The sequence below is a fragment of the Takifugu rubripes genome, chromosome 9, assembly GCF_901000725.2.
Source record: "Takifugu rubripes chromosome 9, fTakRub1.2, whole genome shotgun sequence".
NCBI classification, from domain to species: domain Eukaryota; kingdom Metazoa; phylum Chordata; class Actinopteri; order Tetraodontiformes; family Tetraodontidae; genus Takifugu; species Takifugu rubripes.
Genome location: NC_042293.1, coordinates 12,380,104 through 12,398,820, shown reverse-complemented (window position 1 = coordinate 12,398,820; position 18,717 = coordinate 12,380,104). Strand labels below are relative to the sequence as shown.

General features: G+C 49.9%; 1 protein-coding gene across 2 annotated transcripts in view; it reads right to left on the bottom strand.

Annotated features, from left to right (window-relative positions):
• prickle1a (prickle homolog 1a) overlaps window positions 1-18,717 on the bottom strand; it is a 20,008-nt gene extending 1,291 nt beyond the window's left edge. The window contains exons 1-7 of one of the 2 annotated variants that reach the window (XM_003967492.3): window positions 18,401-18,717; window positions 5,200-5,408; window positions 3,279-3,392; window positions 2,203-2,340; window positions 1,338-1,541; window positions 1,014-1,200; window positions 69-941 (exon numbers count right to left, since the gene is read on the bottom strand). In XM_003967492.3, the coding sequence (XP_003967541.3) occupies window positions 69-941; window positions 1,014-1,200; window positions 1,338-1,541; window positions 2,203-2,340; window positions 3,279-3,392; window positions 5,200-5,385 (1,702 nt within the window). In that variant the 5' untranslated portion in view covers window positions 5,386-5,408; window positions 18,401-18,717. Of the gene's footprint in view, window positions 1-68; window positions 942-1,013; window positions 1,201-1,337; window positions 1,542-2,202; window positions 2,341-3,278; window positions 3,393-5,199; window positions 5,409-9,021; window positions 9,294-18,400 lie in introns of those variants that run through there. The other variant, XM_011607484.2, reaches the window with a different exon arrangement.

Below are 18,717 nucleotides of genomic sequence, written 5' to 3'. Positions count from 1 at the left end.
AATGATGCCACCCACCAAACATTAGCTATTCAATATTTGAAATACCATCTTGTGACCACCCCACTCACCAGTGATATTGGAGAGTGCCAGCGAGTCCATGGAGTCTCGGACATTCTGATCTGTCCTTTTTAACTCATCTGTGATACACTCCAGAGAGTCGTTGTACCACTGCTGCTCCTCTCCCCGGAAGACAACCCCAGCTCCGTGATCCAGCTCCAACTCCTGGATCTTTCTGCTGCTGGCCGGGCCTGGGTGGCTTCCATAGGCTGAGTCCCCTAATCCATCCTGTGACTGAGCCCAGTACATGTCAGCCTGGTACTTCTTACTAGCTAAGCTCCCTCCACCGCTGCTGCTAGCTTTGGAGGACTCCTGCTTTGTCTTGACGTCTTTTTCAGAAATCCAAAAGTCGGTCGGTCTGGAGTCGTTGGCCTGCTGGAAAACCCCGTGTTGCCCAAACTTCAAGAGCAGCTGCGTCATGTAGTCTTCATGTTCAGCCCACTCCTCTTCCTGGTCCTCGGGTGCCTCGGCTTCCTCTCCGCGCCCCCGCCAAAACTGCTCGTCAGATAAATTCGTGACCTGCAATTGGTGCGTGAGCTTGTCGGTCAGCGTGTCCTCGGCGTTGCCGCTGAATCCAGGAAACTTGTAGTTGACGGAGGGCGAGAAGAGCAGTGACTGACGGCACTGGTCGGCCGAGCGGCTGCTCTTTCCCATGCGCACACTGCGTCGGGATTCGCGCGAGCGTGCCGACTGAAACGCGGAGTCAGAGGAGTCGGAGGCGTGCACGTCTTCGCCGAGGCTGCAGGCCTTGGAGCAGTAAATGCGGCCCTGGTGTGGCAGGAAGGGGCAGCCCAGTAAAGAGCTCTTGCACTGGGCACAGCTGAAACAGATCTCAGTGGCGTGCCAGTGGAGGCCATCATAGGTCATCTGAGCATGATCCACACCTGGAACAGAGGAACCGTTGAGTCGAGACGATCGTTGCAGGTGTTGTTTTAATCGGACTTGTTAGGCCTTACCGATAGGCTCCCCGCAGGCCTCGCAGTACTCGGCATACAGCGACTCGAAGCAGCCACAACAATATGGCCTCCCGTCCTTCATGATATAACGCTGCCCCCCGAGAATCGTCTCACATTCGAAACAGGAGAAGTGCTTCATGTGCCAGTGGCGCCCCTCCGCCTCCGTGCACTCATCAGCAAAGATGATCTGTGGACACAGATGCGCACAGTCCGTTGTGTCTTTACGGTTGATGTCAATAACGTTTATTCAAGACAGGAGGAACGCATGATGTCATTAAGAACCAATGGAAAGGTCACAGTCTGCTGGAGCTCTTGTGGTTTTACCTCATCGCAGGCGGAGCAGCGCGGTTTGAGGAGCTCAGCGTGGTGCCTTCCACAGTGGACCTTCCCTTCCTGGTAGAAGTAGATCAGATCCACCAGCAGTTCGCTGCACGTGGAGCAGGCGAAACAGGCGGGGTGCCAGCACAGCCCAGGGCCCGCCCTCGAAGCGAACACTGCCATTTCTCCACCGCTGATGTTTTCGCCACACTGGAATATGCAGAAAGGCTTGATTACAGCATCCTGCGCGAAGGTGCTTACAGCTGGAACTCGCCTGAGCACCAGTTCAAACGTCCTCCCGGTGTTACTCAAAGCTCAGCTGAAAGAAACGAGAGTCACACGCAGCTTTCCAGTGTTTGCTTTGCTAATGATTGTTGTGTGCGTGCCAGTACAGGCTGGGTCCTCCTAATTATGGACACACTGGCGGCTCGATGATGATTGCCAAGTGAAGAAACCTTTATGAGCCGCTCCAAACAACAGAGGGGGAAGGCTATTTCTGCCCAAAGTCGCGGTCTAAAGATGGGCACACGAGGCTCAACTGCCCCTGCCAGTGTGTGAGTGAGCAGTGTGTCTGTCCACTGGTGCCATTGTGACACTAGTGCAATATTCCATAGTGGGAATAGAATTCTGGAAGTTCTTTCTGTTTGGCTAACCACTGCACCAGGAAAACCGGGTTTGTTACGTGTTTACATGGGAACTCTAAAGTAAAATCCGCCTGAGGTTAGCCAGAAGGCAGAAAAGGTGTGTGTGTGGGGTGGGGGGGGGGGGGGGTTCTTTTGTTGATACTTGCATTTGAATTTCAAGTGTCAACACACACATAAGCAACCTGACTGTGTTTAGTCCAAATAAGCAGCATCAATGAGGAACGTACGTGCTCACAGATGCTGCTCAGAAGGTTGCGAGGCAGCAGCTTCAGCGTTCCTCTCCCCAGTGCTTCCTTCTTCCTCTGGCCACTGAACATAAGCAGCTCCTTCTTCTCCTCCTCACTGAGGGATTGGCAGTAGCGTACCTAAAAACAGAAAAGGTTGGGACTAAGACCGGTGTCCTTGAGGTGGATCTAGTTCTGATCGCAGATCTACTGACCACCAGTAGAAACTCATGCTGCTTCTCCACGAGCACCTACTCAGTGGGACTAGGCATGGCATGGAATGGAGGCTTTTCCACCGACCCACCATTTTTAAAATCCCACAACAGTGACGGTCTTATGGGATCACGGAGAATCAAGGAACAAAGTGGGACACACAGAAAGGACTGGAAGTTTTTTTTATATAGAAATGATTGGAAGCGCTGTAATAAAATGAACTCTCTATCTAGGTGTTTTCAGACAGCCCACATCAAAGAGGAACCATGGTGCTGTACTGGAACACCAACCCAGCCGTGTAGATCCGACACTGTGTAGTGGAAAAGTGCCTTTATAAACTACAGTAAGATGGCAGAGTCCACAGCAGGTCCGGCCAAACAAAGGCACCGTTTGACCCAGAACCCCCTCACCCTCCTCCTACATCTCCAGATCCTAATGGAGGCCATCATTTTTGGTCTTCTTTGAACCTTCACTAGAGGGAAAGCAGATGAGTGTACAAATGGGTTCTGTGTTCAGAGCGAAACGAACAGGACGGGCCACAAAAGGGGCGAGACAGCCGGGTCTGACTGCGGTACCAGCGGTGGTGGCATGGAATAAAGCCTTGCTTTAACTCGCGGCCCTCTTCCCCGCTGGGGCGGCCCTCGTAAAGAGCGCCGCTATGACAAGAATCCTGCTGGCGGGGGCTCCCGGCAAACACCATAAAATCATCGAGTCAAAAGTTGCATTGTGCCCACGCTGCATGTCTGCAACATGAGCAATCCTCCGCTGCGTCGGCAACACACACGTTATGGAGGAAGCGCAACCATGCCCATAAAAAAGGGTTCTTTTGTTTTTACAGCTAGTGTTAAATCCAAAAACGTTCTCACCTCATTATCGTGGGGAGGAAGTTGATAGAGGAGCTGCTTGATTCTGAACTTCTCTCCCGGACTGTTCACATAGGGAATCTTTTCTTCAGGCAGGCAGGAGAAATACAGCTGGACCTGACAAATAGAGGAAGAGGATGAGCCAGGAAAATGCTGATGGAGCAAAAAGACAACAATAATAATGACGCTGAGCCCAAAGGCTCATAAACCCTCACACTTCCACGCACGTGTGTGCTTTTGGACACCGTTTCAAAGTCGGAGCACGGCGCTGTATTTTTGTTCAGATCCAGACAGAAAAGATATATGGGACCGGACTCGTCTCCGGGGAACCCGGAGTCGGCTTGGTCCATTTGCAATGAGACAATCTGGGACAGCTGTAAAATGTCTTTGTGATCTCAAAATATTTACATGACTTATCCCAAAGCTACAAATCATCCGTATTTCAAAAGGCAAACCGGCACCGTGTAATCATGGATGTTTGATGACGGAACTGGCGGAATATAATAACGTCTGCCTGAACGTGTCACAACAGGTCAGCAGGTCAAATCAGCGCCATGATGGTATGTTTCCACTGATATGTTTGTCTCTATAGGGACAGGACAAAGCTGCCTGTCGCTGTGGCACTTTGACCCTGGGGGCCAATCAATGAAAACTAAATTTTATGAGGAAGGGGCCATTACAGCCGGTCAGATAAAGAGGTGGGATGAGCTTATGTTGTGTGCTGGAGGAGGCTTCCTGCAGCTTTGGCTGTCTAGAGGGGGGTTACAACAATTTACCCTGACAATCAACTCAATGTTTGCCCCCACCATAAATTATGCACATTTTCATGCTGCTATTACCCCTCATCCAGCTCCCTGGGGGCCCGGGGAATCACCTAGGCCTTATTTGGATCTTTACTGTAATGATGACCCATAATACCCGGCCCATTCAGGGCAGTGTCTGCAGTAAAGACATGGCAGTTGACCCGTGCGTTTCCAAAACAAAAGGCTCTGCATTTGGAATTCAAGGTTTGCCTTTAGCCGCGAGCCCGTCTCTTCTCGCCCTCATTGCTTCCATGTGTGTTATGTTAACAGGGGAAATGGGATCAAGAGAGACGGAGAGGACGGGAGAAACAAGCATGCAGATTTGGGAAAAGTGCCACATCGCTGTGTCTGCCCTGCAGACACAACTAACAGCCCTGCCTGCGTCTGCCGAGGAGAAGGTCTCTTAAAAGAAGGCCCCTTGATTTTTAATGCTCCCAGCTGCAGCAGGCAGGACCCACCAAGTCCTCCTTTTAACAGATTTGTGATAATCACAAGCAGACTTTGCCGTAAAGCATTTAGTAAATAATGGTACACACATCCTGTCTGTAAGTGGCTGCATGTTGGAGACTAAAAAGACCTATTTTACTGATCAAAAGTACCAAAGTGGTAGAAGTAAATGCTTGTTCGGTATGATACAGGATGTAAGTTGATCCTGGTCAATAAAAATAAATTGATCAGATTTAAATACAAACACTGGAACCCTGAAGACAATGAATGATGTAAAGAACACATAATTTTACTATATGTTGTTCATTACATACCGGCGGTGACAGGATAAAGAGGATTATGGAATAGGTTGTGGAACATACCCGTATCTACAGACTTTAGATGTTATTTGGCACTGACATATGTGGGCCGCTACAAATGGGTTAGATTGGCGTTTAAATCAGGCCGGTGCTGTTTTTAATCCCTGTCAGGGGGATAGGGAGATGAATCGGTGCGGCTGGGGAAGCAATAAAAAGTGTCCCACAGTTAGCGAGAGCCAACGTCATGCTGTAAAATCCCTTTTTAGATCTAAACTATGCAGCAGTGTTTCAGCTATGCTCACAACACTGTCATGAAAACCTTTAATTATAGCAATAAACACCCTCCATTATCATCCTGAGCCTTTGTCTGCTCACCTGCTCGGGCCTCAGTCCAGGTGGTACCCAGGCGTACTCCTCCAGCACGCAGCCTGAGTCATCGTCGGAGGTGGAGCTGCGCTGGAAGCCGGAGGTCAGCTTCCCGACTTTCTGCTCCATCATCAAGTCCCGCTGGCGCACTCCACCCTGGAAGCCGGCCGACACCGCTGCACTCGCCAGGCTCATCCGATACCCTTTTTATTTTAAAACTAGAAAGACAAAAGCAGTAACATTGGGGGGGGGGGGTGGAGGAAGTGGAGGAAAGATTGAAGTGGACAAGAAAATGAAACGTTAGTTAACGAGCCATTACAGCAACCAATCCCACATTATCCTCTCCTCACTCCATCAAATGCAGCCGTGGCGTGTCAGGGCCAATGCGCTGTCTGCAAACCGCCGGCTGAATCACACAATCCTGTGTCTTTCATGAGGCCCGCGGTCCCCCCTCAGAAGCTCATTATGACATCTGAGCAAGCTTTTCTGCACCATAAAGGTCCTCCTGAGGAGGAGCATGCCGTTTCACTGCTGCTCTGGTGGTTTCATGTGCCCTCATGCTGTGGCTTCTGAAGGAAAGACCATTAGAAAATTCCCAAAACTTCCTGAGGTGACACACAATCCCAATATAGAGGCAGTAAATACACCGTAGTTAGAGTTGCTTGTCCATTCTTGGGCAACGCGTCAGCCCTCACATTCCTTTCCTTGACCCTAATCCAGTTAGCGATCAAGAGCACCACCAGATACTGCCAGTTGGATCTGAAGATTCCACCTTATCTCTGCAGCTAAAGTCATCATTCAGCCCGTAAAAGTGCTACGTCGTGCTTGCTCCCGGGGGCCACCACATGGGCTCTGATGTTAGCCCAATCAGTCGAGCCTGGGGTCTGTATAAACACTGACCTGGCCTCTGAGACAGGGCCACCATATGGGGAATGTCCTCGAGCCTGCTCGCTGCCTTCATCTTCGCTTTTTCTCCGGACTGTTTGTTTTCCAACCTGCCGCAGCAAGTGTCCGATCATTCTTTCATCTCCGAGTCGGGCGGAATGGAGGAACAGGTGAGGGCGGTGGCGATGACGGACGCTCAGTTTAAACTTTGGCGTGTGTGTGGCGGGCTGTGAATACGGCTGCGTTTTTACAAGAGCGTCGCTCAGATGTGGTTGCTCAGTCCTCATGAAGAGGTTGAGATTACACATGTCCTCGACTGCAGGGGACAAACCGCAGTTCAGAGGCTACAAAAAGCTCGGATTGTGGATTCTGGATGACTGGTCATGCAGGTCTGGATGAGCCACAGACAAAAAAAAATTGATAACAACGGTCAACTAACACTTTAATCCCCCTACTGGCCTCATTAGAACCAGACCGACGTGACGAACGAGGGTGCAGTTGTGGTCATCTCTCACAAGCCAAGGGGGAGATCAAATGGGAGCCCAGCCAGCGTCCGCCGGCCTGGCTTTCAAGCCCCTGCCCCCCCACCCACCGCCCCCTACGGCTGGCAAGGGCACCGAGGGCCACAGAGGGACAGCTGAGAAAACCAGACACGCTCCAGTACAGCCTTTGAACACCGGTGCGACAGTAAAGGGGCCTGAAAAATGTGCTCCTCTGATGGTGGTTGCTTGTATCTGGGTGTGCGCAGAACAAACACATCCACGGAAGAGGGAATGCACACATTTGTGCCGAAAGACGAGGTTTACACCAGTCGGCACGCGCGCGCTGATATACCTGCAAACAGGTGACGTTAGCAAACATATTCCCGGAGCAGATCCTCCTGAAGATGGTTGTGCTCCACAAAGCAGGCCAGGCTGCTTCTGGCCCCACCAACTGGGCTTCCTTTTCAGCCTATTCTGCTGTGAAAATTTGGATTTAAAATGAAGATTTATATCAAGGACAGGCGTATGACACCTGTTGAACAATAGCACCTCAGAAGGGATCCACTGAAGGCTTGTTCTTTTAAGGGCCTGTTTATCTGCCTTTGTGTCCCTCTGCTCAAGATGTGCTGCCTTATCTCCTCATACATGACAGTTAAAGTCCTCAAACAGAGATTTGGGGGGGTGGCAGGACCCCCTCTTGTTCTAGTCACATCTATTGACATGCAAATGGAGCCAAAATAACCTGTAAAAGTGTGGCCTTGTTTGAGAGCTGCTTGGGTTCCTGGGGGAGATAGCTAACTATAGGCAGCAGTTGAGAGACCCATTTTTATCAGGCTGCAGGCTCAGTGGTGCGTTGCGTTTGTTTGAGTGTTATTTGCGTTCCGGTGTTGTCCGATCTTCTGGAGGATTTATCACAGTCAACCCTGACTCACAGGAAGTTCAGAATTGACCCTCGACCAGCACCACAAAGAGAAATAAATGAAGAAAACCGCATTTTCCCCCTTAGATGTCCATCGGTTCATTTCCTCTGGGTTGAATACTTCCTTAACCCTTTGAGTGACAGCAGCAGCGAGCCGACAAACTGAACCGCATTAAAACTCCTCTGGCTTTTAAAGCAATCCTCCCAACAAGAGGCCCATGGTTGCAGGACTGCTGCAGCCCCCCTGACCTGCCCTTCTCCCACACTAGCCAGACCCCTGCAGTCCCCACTGTTTAACAGCCCCACACTCTTTTGTAAAGGTGCTTGTTAACATGGCTTTGGGAGCTACAGCCCTGCATATTTGACTGATCTGCCCACAGAAGGCCAGAGGGTGACACGGGGGGGGGGGGGGGTGGGAGGGGGTCGGCAGTTATCAGACTCATGCTAAAATGGGGGGGAATGATACGTATGAAAATGTCGCAAATCGGGAATGAATGAGGCTCTGTTTTCGTGTTTTTACAGTCGATCGTGTTCCGTGAAAATCCAACAACGGTCCCGGCTGCAAGGTCGAGACTTCTGGGAACAGATTGAACACAGATCTCTATTAACCCTTAAGTGCAACGTGATTTATCGCTTGCAATGCTAACCTCTCGCAGGACCTCATAACAGGACTGACCATTAAATATTCGTGGCATTTAAAGAGTGTTTTACAGCACTGTGGCCAGAGCCCCCCCGCTCTCTGGACACTGGAGCTTTGGATTAACAACCAGGATAAACAAGCCACTTCTGGTCTGAATTACTGTCTATATTTCCCTGGAAGTGAGTGATGGACAGGCGCACAGTCCAGCACAGTCCTCTCTGGCGGTCTGGACGGACCCAACATGTTTAGCTTGGCAGATGCGGGGACGGCCGTGTAGGACAAACCTGACTTGGAGAGAAAAATAAGATTCTGTGTCCACAGTCCCATCTGACTCACTGTAGATGATGAATACACAGCGTTTTGGATACGTTGCAGCAGGTTCCACTTCTTCTAACTGAAGGCCAGGCTGTGACTCCTGTCCATTTATTGTCTGTCTGCCAGCAGAAAATAATGATTCCAATCAACTCCAAATAGGAAAAAGCGGGCAGTCCCAAAGGCTGTATTTGTCGGTCTATAAAGACATCCCTTTCCTGGCCAGCCAAGTGTTTTACCAAGACCAAATGGATGGGAGAAACATCTCCCTCGAGAGCTCCTCCACAGAGACCACCTGCACGCAGCGGCAAGACTTGCACACACGCTGCTGTCACGCAGCACTTATCCAACATTTACATCTGGCAATATTCAGGAGGCTAAATCAATCAGATCTTGAAGGGAGGTGACAGTCTCCGTTTAAGTTGACGTATTTGTCTTTGCAGCGCATCAGATTTAAAGCAGCTGGGTTTGTCTTCATGCATTAATGTCTCCACTTGCTCAAGACTTTTCTGCCTCATTACAGACAAAAGCGGGTTTCTGCCCAAGACATTCACCACAGATTACATCTTCAGACATCCGCCTCTCAGACTCACCTCGACGTTGGCTAACTCTCCTCAGGCGAGCCGGGAAAATGAACTTATCGGCACTAACGACTTCCTGAGCCGCTGTTCTCCATGCTCGTGCAGGATCCTCAGAGCTGTGATTCCAGGACAGAAGGAATCAGCCAGCGGAGTAGGAGCCCATATCAGTGCCAGAGACACAGGCATGTAGAAGTGTGACGGAGTGAGTGGGAGAGACTCTCTGAGAGGGGAGTGTGAACGTGTGGAGGAGCTCCACCAGATGGTCATCCCACCCCAGTCTCTCCTACCCACCATCACTCCTCCTCCTCCCTCACAGCCCCAGTCCGGCCCTCCTAACCTGAGAACAGCCACTCAGGACGGGGATTAGAGAGTGAGACATGCCTCCTCTGCAGACCCCTCCCATTATAACCAGCATACCTTTCCAGCTGAGACCTCCAGCTCTTAAGGTAAACCAGCGCTCAGTCAACATTTTAGACTCTTCTGTTTAACACAAACTTCTGTTCTTGAAACTTCCATGCATTGAATATGGAATATCTTTTCTATTGAAACTCACTTAAACAGCTCCGTCTCCCACTCAAATGCCCTCTTTAATAGCAGAGCACGTTTAATTCCACGCCGGCCGCCCACGACAGCTTGCACAGGATTCAACTTCCACTTGTCCTTCCTACTGTGAAAATCCTTCCACACTTTCAAGTCTTTCAAATTCATTCCAAAGTCACTTTTCCTGGATTTTCCTCAAGGCGACTGAGCATTTTCTGGCTTGTGAAGCAGCTTCGGGCCTTGACTGAAACAACAGTGACGTTGCGCAAAGGTTCCTGTGGCTCCCTCCATAAAACTACATTTCTTTACAGTGAAACATTCCAGGAGGACACAGTTGACCTCTGCCTCTCCTTCACCTCTGTCGGAATGCCACACTGCGATTCTTTCCTGTTGCCTCAGAAAACAAAAGTGCCGGACCGTTCCGGGTCAAACTCTGGACAGTCGCACCTTTTGCATTCTTTTGTGATGGTTTGTCCAAGTCAAAGTGTTACTTTCTCCTCAAAAAAGACCATTTATAGTGGACAAAATGGCGCGTAAAACCTCCAAAACGCAGCTATAAGGCTGAACCTAAAGCAGCGGAGCATTTTACAGCAGCAGCCCGCTTCCTCATGAACATTTAACGTCTAAGTTTTGATTTATGCAGGTTCTTTATATATTCTGGGCTGATATAAGAGGAGTTTGATGGCTGTGTAGATTAATAAAGGCCGGATCCTGCCAGCTGTCCAGGGAACCAGCAGCTCAAAAGATGGTTCCAATAGTTCTGTGCATAGTTTAGCTGTGCGTGACTGACAGCATCATCTTGCCCACACATTCACACCACCGTGCGCAGAAATATCACATCGTGGGCAGTGAACGATGGCTAATATTTCATTTAAAAGGTGCAATATGTAAGAGCTGCCAAGGTCCATACATCAAAAAGTTATGGGAAGAATCATTTAGTCGGAACCAAATCATTTTTTCTGTGTTTTTATGATTACTGTGGTCACAAATCATGGCTGATTCTGCGGCCACAAAACAAGTGAATTTAAAAATGGAAGCCTTTTTTCCCTCTATGTTGAATAAAGGGTAACAATTCCAATAAAATAGGATTGATCTCAAAAGCAGGGATTTACAGAGGCTGAAACACCAGCAAAGCTCCAGAGATGATGAAGTCATGATAGCTGTTGTGTCATATTCCAGACATCTGTGCAGCAGACCGCCGTCACATGTTTCATCCCAGTTCACCTCAGACAGGATCATAACTTCATTCTAGTTGTTACTGATGGAGCCCACTTCTTTTCAGGTTGTGGGGACAAAGCCATTGCAGCCGCCAAGGCCAAGCGGGGAGGAGAGGCACCATTCCAGAGCAAACTTTAGCTCTTTGTGCTGCTCCTAAAGACTCGACACCCAGCCTCATTAGCAATTCTTAGAGGGGATGGGCAACACCGTATCCTGCATTTTGTGTGTGTGTGTGTGTGTGTGTGTGTGTGTGTGTGTGTGGAGGGGGGGCACCAATCAAGCTATCAGTGTTTCTTCTCATTTTCTTTGCAGATTTCTTTTCAGTGGTCTTTGACAGGCTCCTGTTTGTGTCAGATTAACAGCATCAGGACGCTCCTCCTGAGTCAGCACCACTCTATAGTTAGAAGTAACAGGACGCGCAGTTCAAGGTTCGCCTCCACAGTCGCATAATATTAAGGTGGACATGTTGTGTATCCCTGACCTTTCACCTCGGAGAGCACCAGATGATCCATAAATCTACGGCCCCGGGGCTTTACGGCCCATTCCCCTGTCAGAGCCACAACGACCCTGAACAGCACCTCACACCTGGTCTGCACCTTCTCGCCGCTGTAAAAGCATTGGCAGGGTAGTCGGCGATCAGCATGCCCTGACAACGACAGGCCAGGGGATGAGCCTCATCAGAACCAACGCCCGACGATAAAAACCGCATTCTTCTCCGGTCCGAACACGTCCCAGATGAAGGCGACCCATAAAACGAAGCATCTCGCTGCAGCCCGGTGGCTCCCTCAGCACAGTCCCCCATGAGAAACTGAGCGCGCACACCGGCGTGATAAAATGGGACAAATTAGAGACCCCAAAGCAGAAGGAACCGTGGAAGCAAAGGGGAAGATGGGAAGGTCAGTCCCTAACACGCCATCATTGACGGCCATTGTTGAGCCCGTCTCTCAGCGGTGTGTGAGTTACCTAATAAACACCAGGCATTCTCAAGGTTTCAATGACCCGCCAACGGGTATTAGCAGGACACAGGCCCAACAAAAGCCTCGGATATAAAGGCCAATAAAATCCTATCACTCTACTGTAACAACAGTCCTCTTTTACGCCTTGAAAGAGGGAGGAAAAGGTCAACTGGTGGAGCAGTCAGAGCATTGATATTGACTTAGCAAGATTGGTGCTGACAAACTCAGGTCAGACTGTGGGCTTGTTAGCCCTATAACCCCCACATAACCCCTTTTTACTGTTTTACTCTGACACATTCGAGGCAGCCGAGGGCAACGTTTTAAATCTTTGGTTCTGACGAGAGACTTTTGAAGGCAAAATAGGAAAATAACACGGGGGGGATCTTCTGAGGCTACGCTTGACCTTGCGAGGGTGTTTCTCAGGGCGCCGAATAGAAAATCTTTAAGTAAAACAAATAAAACGGCTGTTAGAAAACAGAAAAGCGAAATATGACACAGCTGCACTTTTCAACTCTGGCTCGAAAATCTAATTTTCGGATTTTCCAAAACTCGGGTAACAAATGTCACAACACTTCAGTCCGGAACCGAGTCTCTATTTATTAAATTACAGCATGTTAAGCTAAATCCAGCAACACAATACTGGTTAACTGTTTTGGACGATTTCATGGAAGTATTCTATGAAGCTGCAGCTAATCCCTGGACCGTCTCATGTACCCCCATCCCCTTTGTAACATGTAGGATGCAGTCAAACGTGGATATCCAATTTCATCCTGGAAAAAGAAACGGAGCTAGCTGCAGTACTGAGCCTGGCCGTCGGCGTGCGTGTCGGTTACCTTCCCTCAACGGTACACAACTGTCTAACTGCTGCAGCAAACGCTGCAGGGGTGTACGACTGGGAGCGCTCATATTTCACCCTGGATTTGACACCCTCTCACCTAGCTGTAAAAGCTGGACCTCATCGGGAACAATGGGAAGTGGAAGGCCAGAGCTCCTGGGGCTGTTAAAGGGAGGAAGCCTCTTTATTTGAGGACACTATAACTCGACAAAAGCCTGCGGCTGTCTGCACACACAGCGGATGAGGATGAATGGGCTGTTCCTACACTAAACTCACTTACACTGACAAAAGCCGGCTCAGAGAGCCCATCATATGTGTGGTCTCCACGGACAAACACGGGCAAAAGCTCACGAAATGAGCTCAAGCGACAGGTCCTTCTTGGAGCCGCCGGGTTCAACACTCGTGACCCCCGAGACGTCGGCCTCCCTTTTACCTCCTGACCCGACACGTTCAGAAACGCTGACACGCCACCTAAAAGTCACACTTCACACATCTGGGCTGGACAATGTTTGCCCTATATCTTCCACACGACGTGAAAACTATTTCCTGTATGTTTTCAGCACGGGAAGGGGGGCATGAAGGAGACCAAGCAGGTAATGATCGGGGCGAGTGCGGCGAGCAGGTCAGGAGGGAGGGAGTCCAAAAAAAAAAGAGAGAGAGAAAGTTGGCGATCCTCACACGTGGAAGCGTTTTTCTGAGTCCCGCAGCTTCAAAAGGCAAATCCGACAACACGGTGCAACAGTTAAGTGGCGCTCAGGCAGGATCCCACTAATCATTAACATTCCTGGAGAATCGCTCCGTTACAGTCTTTTCTGGAGCGTTCTAATTAAACATATGCTCCAGTGGCACAGCACAGAGGGAACTCTGATGACAGGGAGCGGGGATGCTTCTTTCCAGCTCTGCTTAATTGGACACAATTTAAGTCATTAATGTGGCAGTAAAAGGGTAAAAAAAAAAGCAGCGGAGAGGCCCAACGGTCTTCCCCGCGGCTTCAGTGTTGTTGACCCTTTCACCTCCTCGTGTGACTTCAACCTCGATCAAAAATGAGACTGTCTTTGTCGCACAACTGCTTTCCTGGAGACACCAAATGATCCAACTATCTCTGCATCCATCCACTTTTGCCTAGATGGAACTTTGTGCTCTTGCTAGGGTTCCTTTAAGCTTGTGTGCGTGCACGGGAGGGCATGTCGCTGGCTTTAGGTGCTGACTATTTAATCATACCCACCTGGCGCTTCGTTGCACGACATTTCTCACACTCGGCTTTAAAATGAAGCTCCTGGCTTCGTGCATATAGTGCCCATCGACTCCAAAAGTGGGTGTTTAGAAATGTTAGTGTCAGATCTGGGCTGTCTGAAGCCCCCTGCAGGCCTCAGGAGTGGAGCAGTTAAACAAAGCAGACTCTGGATCTGGGAGGCTGTTTGTTGTTAGCTGTGGGGGGGCAAAGGGACGCCACTCACTTCCTTATCGCCTCCACAAGGAGAGCAGCCCGTGGAGGCCGGGGTTATTCTTAGAAACACGTGATACCTCTGTTTCAGCCGGGTTATTCCTGGAGCGACTGCTGACCTCATCTGACATGTTTCAGCGTGCAAGATTCTGTTCGTGTTTATAATCACGTAAGCTGCCCCCCACCCCCCCACCCCCACCTCGTCTAAAGCGCATCCCCGGTTTTAAAACAAAGGCACAGATGCAAACATCTGGTGGGTCACTGCTGGTGTTTTCTTTGGAAGCCCGGCCTCCAACAGGAAGACAGTGCGAGCACAGCAAACAGAGAGCAGGCTCTTTGAAGCAGCCTCTCACTAGGAGCAGGCTGCTGCGGCCAAACAGGCTGTTTCCAGTCAGCTCAGTGGGCCCATTGTGGGCCCCCGGGCTGCCGCTCTGAGAGACGTGTCCTCGGTTGGCCTTTTGGGTCAATATTGACCCATCTGCATTTGCCATTCGCTGTGATGTATGACTAATCCCGGATCCATCCTCCTGAGGTTTCAGATTCAGTCCGTCGCGCGGAGTGACGCATCATCGCATTTAGGAGCGGGTGTTGCGTCTCTTTGGCTGACTTTTCTGGAACTCTTATTTATTTTGTGTTGACTAAAAGAACTTTGATATCCATCTTCCATATCTTAGATGATGGTTTCGCAACCTCTGAATGGCGCCTCTTCATCTTCGGGTACTTTGAGATCTCCGGTTAGCATCTGCTGGATGTTCAAGAAGCAAGAACGGTAACAAACACACATCTGGATTAAAGCTAAGTGCCTCTTAGATGAAGCTAGGGGCATTTATCAGTGAAGCAGATGGTTTAGAAGCCTCATGCTGCTCTTGGCTGGAAGATGTCACCAAGTAATTGACATAAATTAAAAGCTCCTGAAACAAATCTCCTCAGAGTCAGAATGGGGCTGATTTACAGCTGTATTTTTCTGCACTTTAGTGTTTATGTTCATCCTTTCCTGGTGTGTTTTAGATTCTGAAGAGTTATTAGGACTCCGTTGGGCACCGCGGGAACGTGGCCAAAAGTCTTGTGTGCACACATTTGTGCACAGCGGACTAATGGCACAGAGAACTCGTGATCAAAGTTTTAATGATTAGATGAGGAGGGATGTGTTGGCAGACGTCCAGTCACTGTCACCTCAGGAAATAGCTTTGTTTTCAGTTCAAAAATGCCGTGCCCTGCAGAGTCCATTTATAAATCCCCTCGACCTTTTCCATATCATCCACGCTCACTGACTCCACCCCTGCTACAATGCCAACAGAGCCCCAGGAAGGGTGTGTGTGTGTGTGTGTGAGTGTGTGAGTGTGTGTGTGTGTGTGTTTGCATATTTCCAGCTGTGGGTCCGGAAAGCTTTAACTGAATCCCCTGTTGTGACCAGGGGGAAATGAGCTGGGCTCTTTAATGACTATCTCAGGCTAATGTGTTTTCTTTTACTCCTCCTTCATGTCGTGATTGCTGAGAAGACGTCGCAGGGCTGCGGGAAAGCGTTGCGCTGCGAGCGGGGAACACTTTCCAAAAACGTGATCGGCGAACGTGACGCCATTTGACATTTCAACTGCCATCTTCTGCCTGATCAAAGACAGATATGCTGATAAGAACCAGTTTTAAAGCATCGTGGTTGCTGCGGCGAGCAGCTGTCACCCAGAGCTGCAGCGTGCACATATATGGAGATAATAAAACATGACTTTTATCATCCTGGTGGTCTGATGGTTAGTCCCGCAATTATGCAGTGCGGTTACCGACGATCTCCTGGGTCGTTAAGCTCCAGGGTGAGAGCCAGACCGGTTTTTCTTTAACGTCATCCTGTTCTTCCTGATGAAAAGGGTCGTGCCTCGAAGCACCAAGTCACTAGCCACTTTTAATCACTTTAAAATAATGCTCAGCACGTGTATCCCAGCTTTGGAATCTCCAACACAGGCCCAGGTAACAGTGTAACAGTGCCCTAAATTAGACCATCCAGGCCACCGTCCATTCAGCCAAAGTGGGACCACCACTGGTTAAACAAGCCATACCTCATCCGGCCTCCTGCCAACCTACCACAAACAGTTTACAGTCCAGCTCGCTCTGCTCTCTGGAGTGTGTCTGTGTCGAGCCGTCGCCGTGCCACATCTCCCCATCCAGGGGCCGCGAAAGGACCGGGCTCCTGTGACAGCTCCTCACAACACACGGCCCTGTCCCGCTCCGCTTTTAGCCCCGCTGCGGTGAGCTGCACCACGTCAGGGGGCTAAAAGGCTGCCAGAGTGTTTGGCTTTGCACGGCCGTGAGGGTGATTCATTCTAGCTTCGCACAAACTGGCCTCTGTGTACATTTCACTGCTGCTGGCCTTTTAAATCAACACGGGGAACGTACACACGCGGGCACTGGGGCTGCATTCTGCTCATTCATGCACGGCTGGGTGTCTGCCACCAGCTCTTCCACACCTACAGACTCACAGATGACCACTTTGTGTCTGTTTGGCCGCTCTCGTCACACACGTGGCGCGGCGCGGCCCCCTGTTTATGTCTGGAACCATCAGCTTTGTGATCGGTCGTCGTCTCCAGCTCCACACAACACACAACACACAACCCCTGCAGCCTCAAATGCGACACACTCGCACAGTAAACAGGCCGTTTGGCTGCCCGTCCTTAAATCTTCCAGTTTCTCCACACTTTGGCACGCCGATAAATCAGCACGTTCTGTGTTTAATAAACAACAGGTCAGAACATCATCGTTCCGTGGCTCCATCCAAGGTATGATGATAACATCCCGGACCGTTATGTCCTTGTTATTCCATTAGAGGCACTAATGATTTGCTTTTTGAAATGAGACTCGATCATTCGCCTCGATTTGTTCTATAAATATATGCAGGGACGCCTCACCTGCATCAGATCAGCTCACATCTCCTTTAACACATGCCTCGGGTGCTACATCATCTCGGACATTAAATAACCACAGCTGTGAAGTCGGAGACCCAGACTCCAGGAGATAGAGCTCTCAGCACGCTGAGCCAGACAGCAAATTCCATTAAAAAGTAACAACAAAACTGAATCTACATGCTGGGCGTGGGTCAGCTCGGCCTGCGGTTTGTGGAAGAATACATTTTTTTGGAGACGCTGCAGCCGAGTTTTTGGGGACTTGTGGGTGTCGGCCTTCTCTCCAGCCACTAGGTGACACCACCACCCCCTTTTTGGTCAGCCACGCACGAGTGAGTGGATGACTGGAAGTGTTTTAATCACACATCAAACACACAGTTTTAAAATACCTCCCCTGCGCGTAAAACTGTGGACAGTAAAAAGAAGAGAGCTTAACGACAAATCTGTCACATCTGAAAGCTCCAAGATCCAGTTCCGGTTCTTTAAATACATCAAATACATATCTGAACGCAGGGTTCTGCGTCTGTGACTCAGCTGTGCTCGTACTGACAGATTTCAGCACAGCCTGTGTTCTTTTACGCTCCTGTCCGTCCAAGTGGGTCCGTCGGTCCCTGCAGACTTCATGGCTTATGGTGATGTTTACAGAGCTCCAGTGAGAGCGGAACATTATCCTAAAACAGACACGGCTAAACATAATACAGTCTCTCCAGTGGCCCGTGGGCTTATGACGTTTCATCAGGGCTGAGTAGGTTTGAAACTTGAATTAAAGATTGTTGTTATCCAGGAACTTCAGGTCATGTTTAATACTTGGGCCCAGTTAGCATATATATTTAATTTCTTGAGCTGACTGTAGACCAGAAATGTTCAAATAGGCTTCAAAGCTGTCTGTGATATTTTCTTTGATTTGGCGTTTAACAGAACACAGCCTGGATCAAGGCTGGCTCCGGAATATCGATATCAAACGTTACGGGATTAAATCTCGGGTTAGATTGCCACATCAGAATGGGTGGTCCTCGTCCGATGGCGTGGAGTGAAGACAGCGAGAGTGATTCCTTCAGACTGTATGCGGCAGGCGTGTGCGACCACATTCTTCCTCACTCAACAGCAGTTCTGACAGCTCCCGGGCGGACAAGCGCTGGTCACGGAGCGCCGACCAGTTGTCACTAAAGTGACAGGCGACAGCTGAGTCCATACATCTGGAGCCCCCCCGGGGGCTCCACGCTTAAGCCCACCGCAGGTTCCTGTTGAAATCTTCTCAGTCTGAATTGAGGCTGTGCGCGCGGGGAAAGTGAAACGTGTCGATTTGGCGATGGCGCTGCGTAAAAGCGCAAATCGACCAAAGCAGCGCGTCAGATCCTTTCGGAGAGTGTGTCCGTTAGAGATTTGGCACCTTATAAGAAAATCAGCCTCCGCTGTTGAACCTGCCAGCTCTTGTCGCTGCATCACTTTAAGCGGCCGTAAAATTCTATTTTAAAATGTAAACGAAAAAAACGGGACTTTTCTGACTCACCCCAAAGCGTTCAGTCACAGTGAACCGAGTATCCAGAATCGGTGCTCCAGGAGTGAGAAGAGCGAGCGACGCTGGGTCTCATTGGCATCAGATGGAAAGTCCAGAGCCGGAGCACCTCTGTGCAGGACGAGCGAGCGGCGCTGCGCAAAAGGACGGGTTTAAACTCCAGATCGTGGCTGCATTAGTCCGCTCCGACTCCTCTCGCCTGTCACCACATCTCTCGGTGCGCTACGGCGCTGCTCTCGGGCGGTCACACTGGAATGACATTAGCATTGCGCCCTGCCTATTGGTTTAAACGCGCAGCCCCCACCAATCCT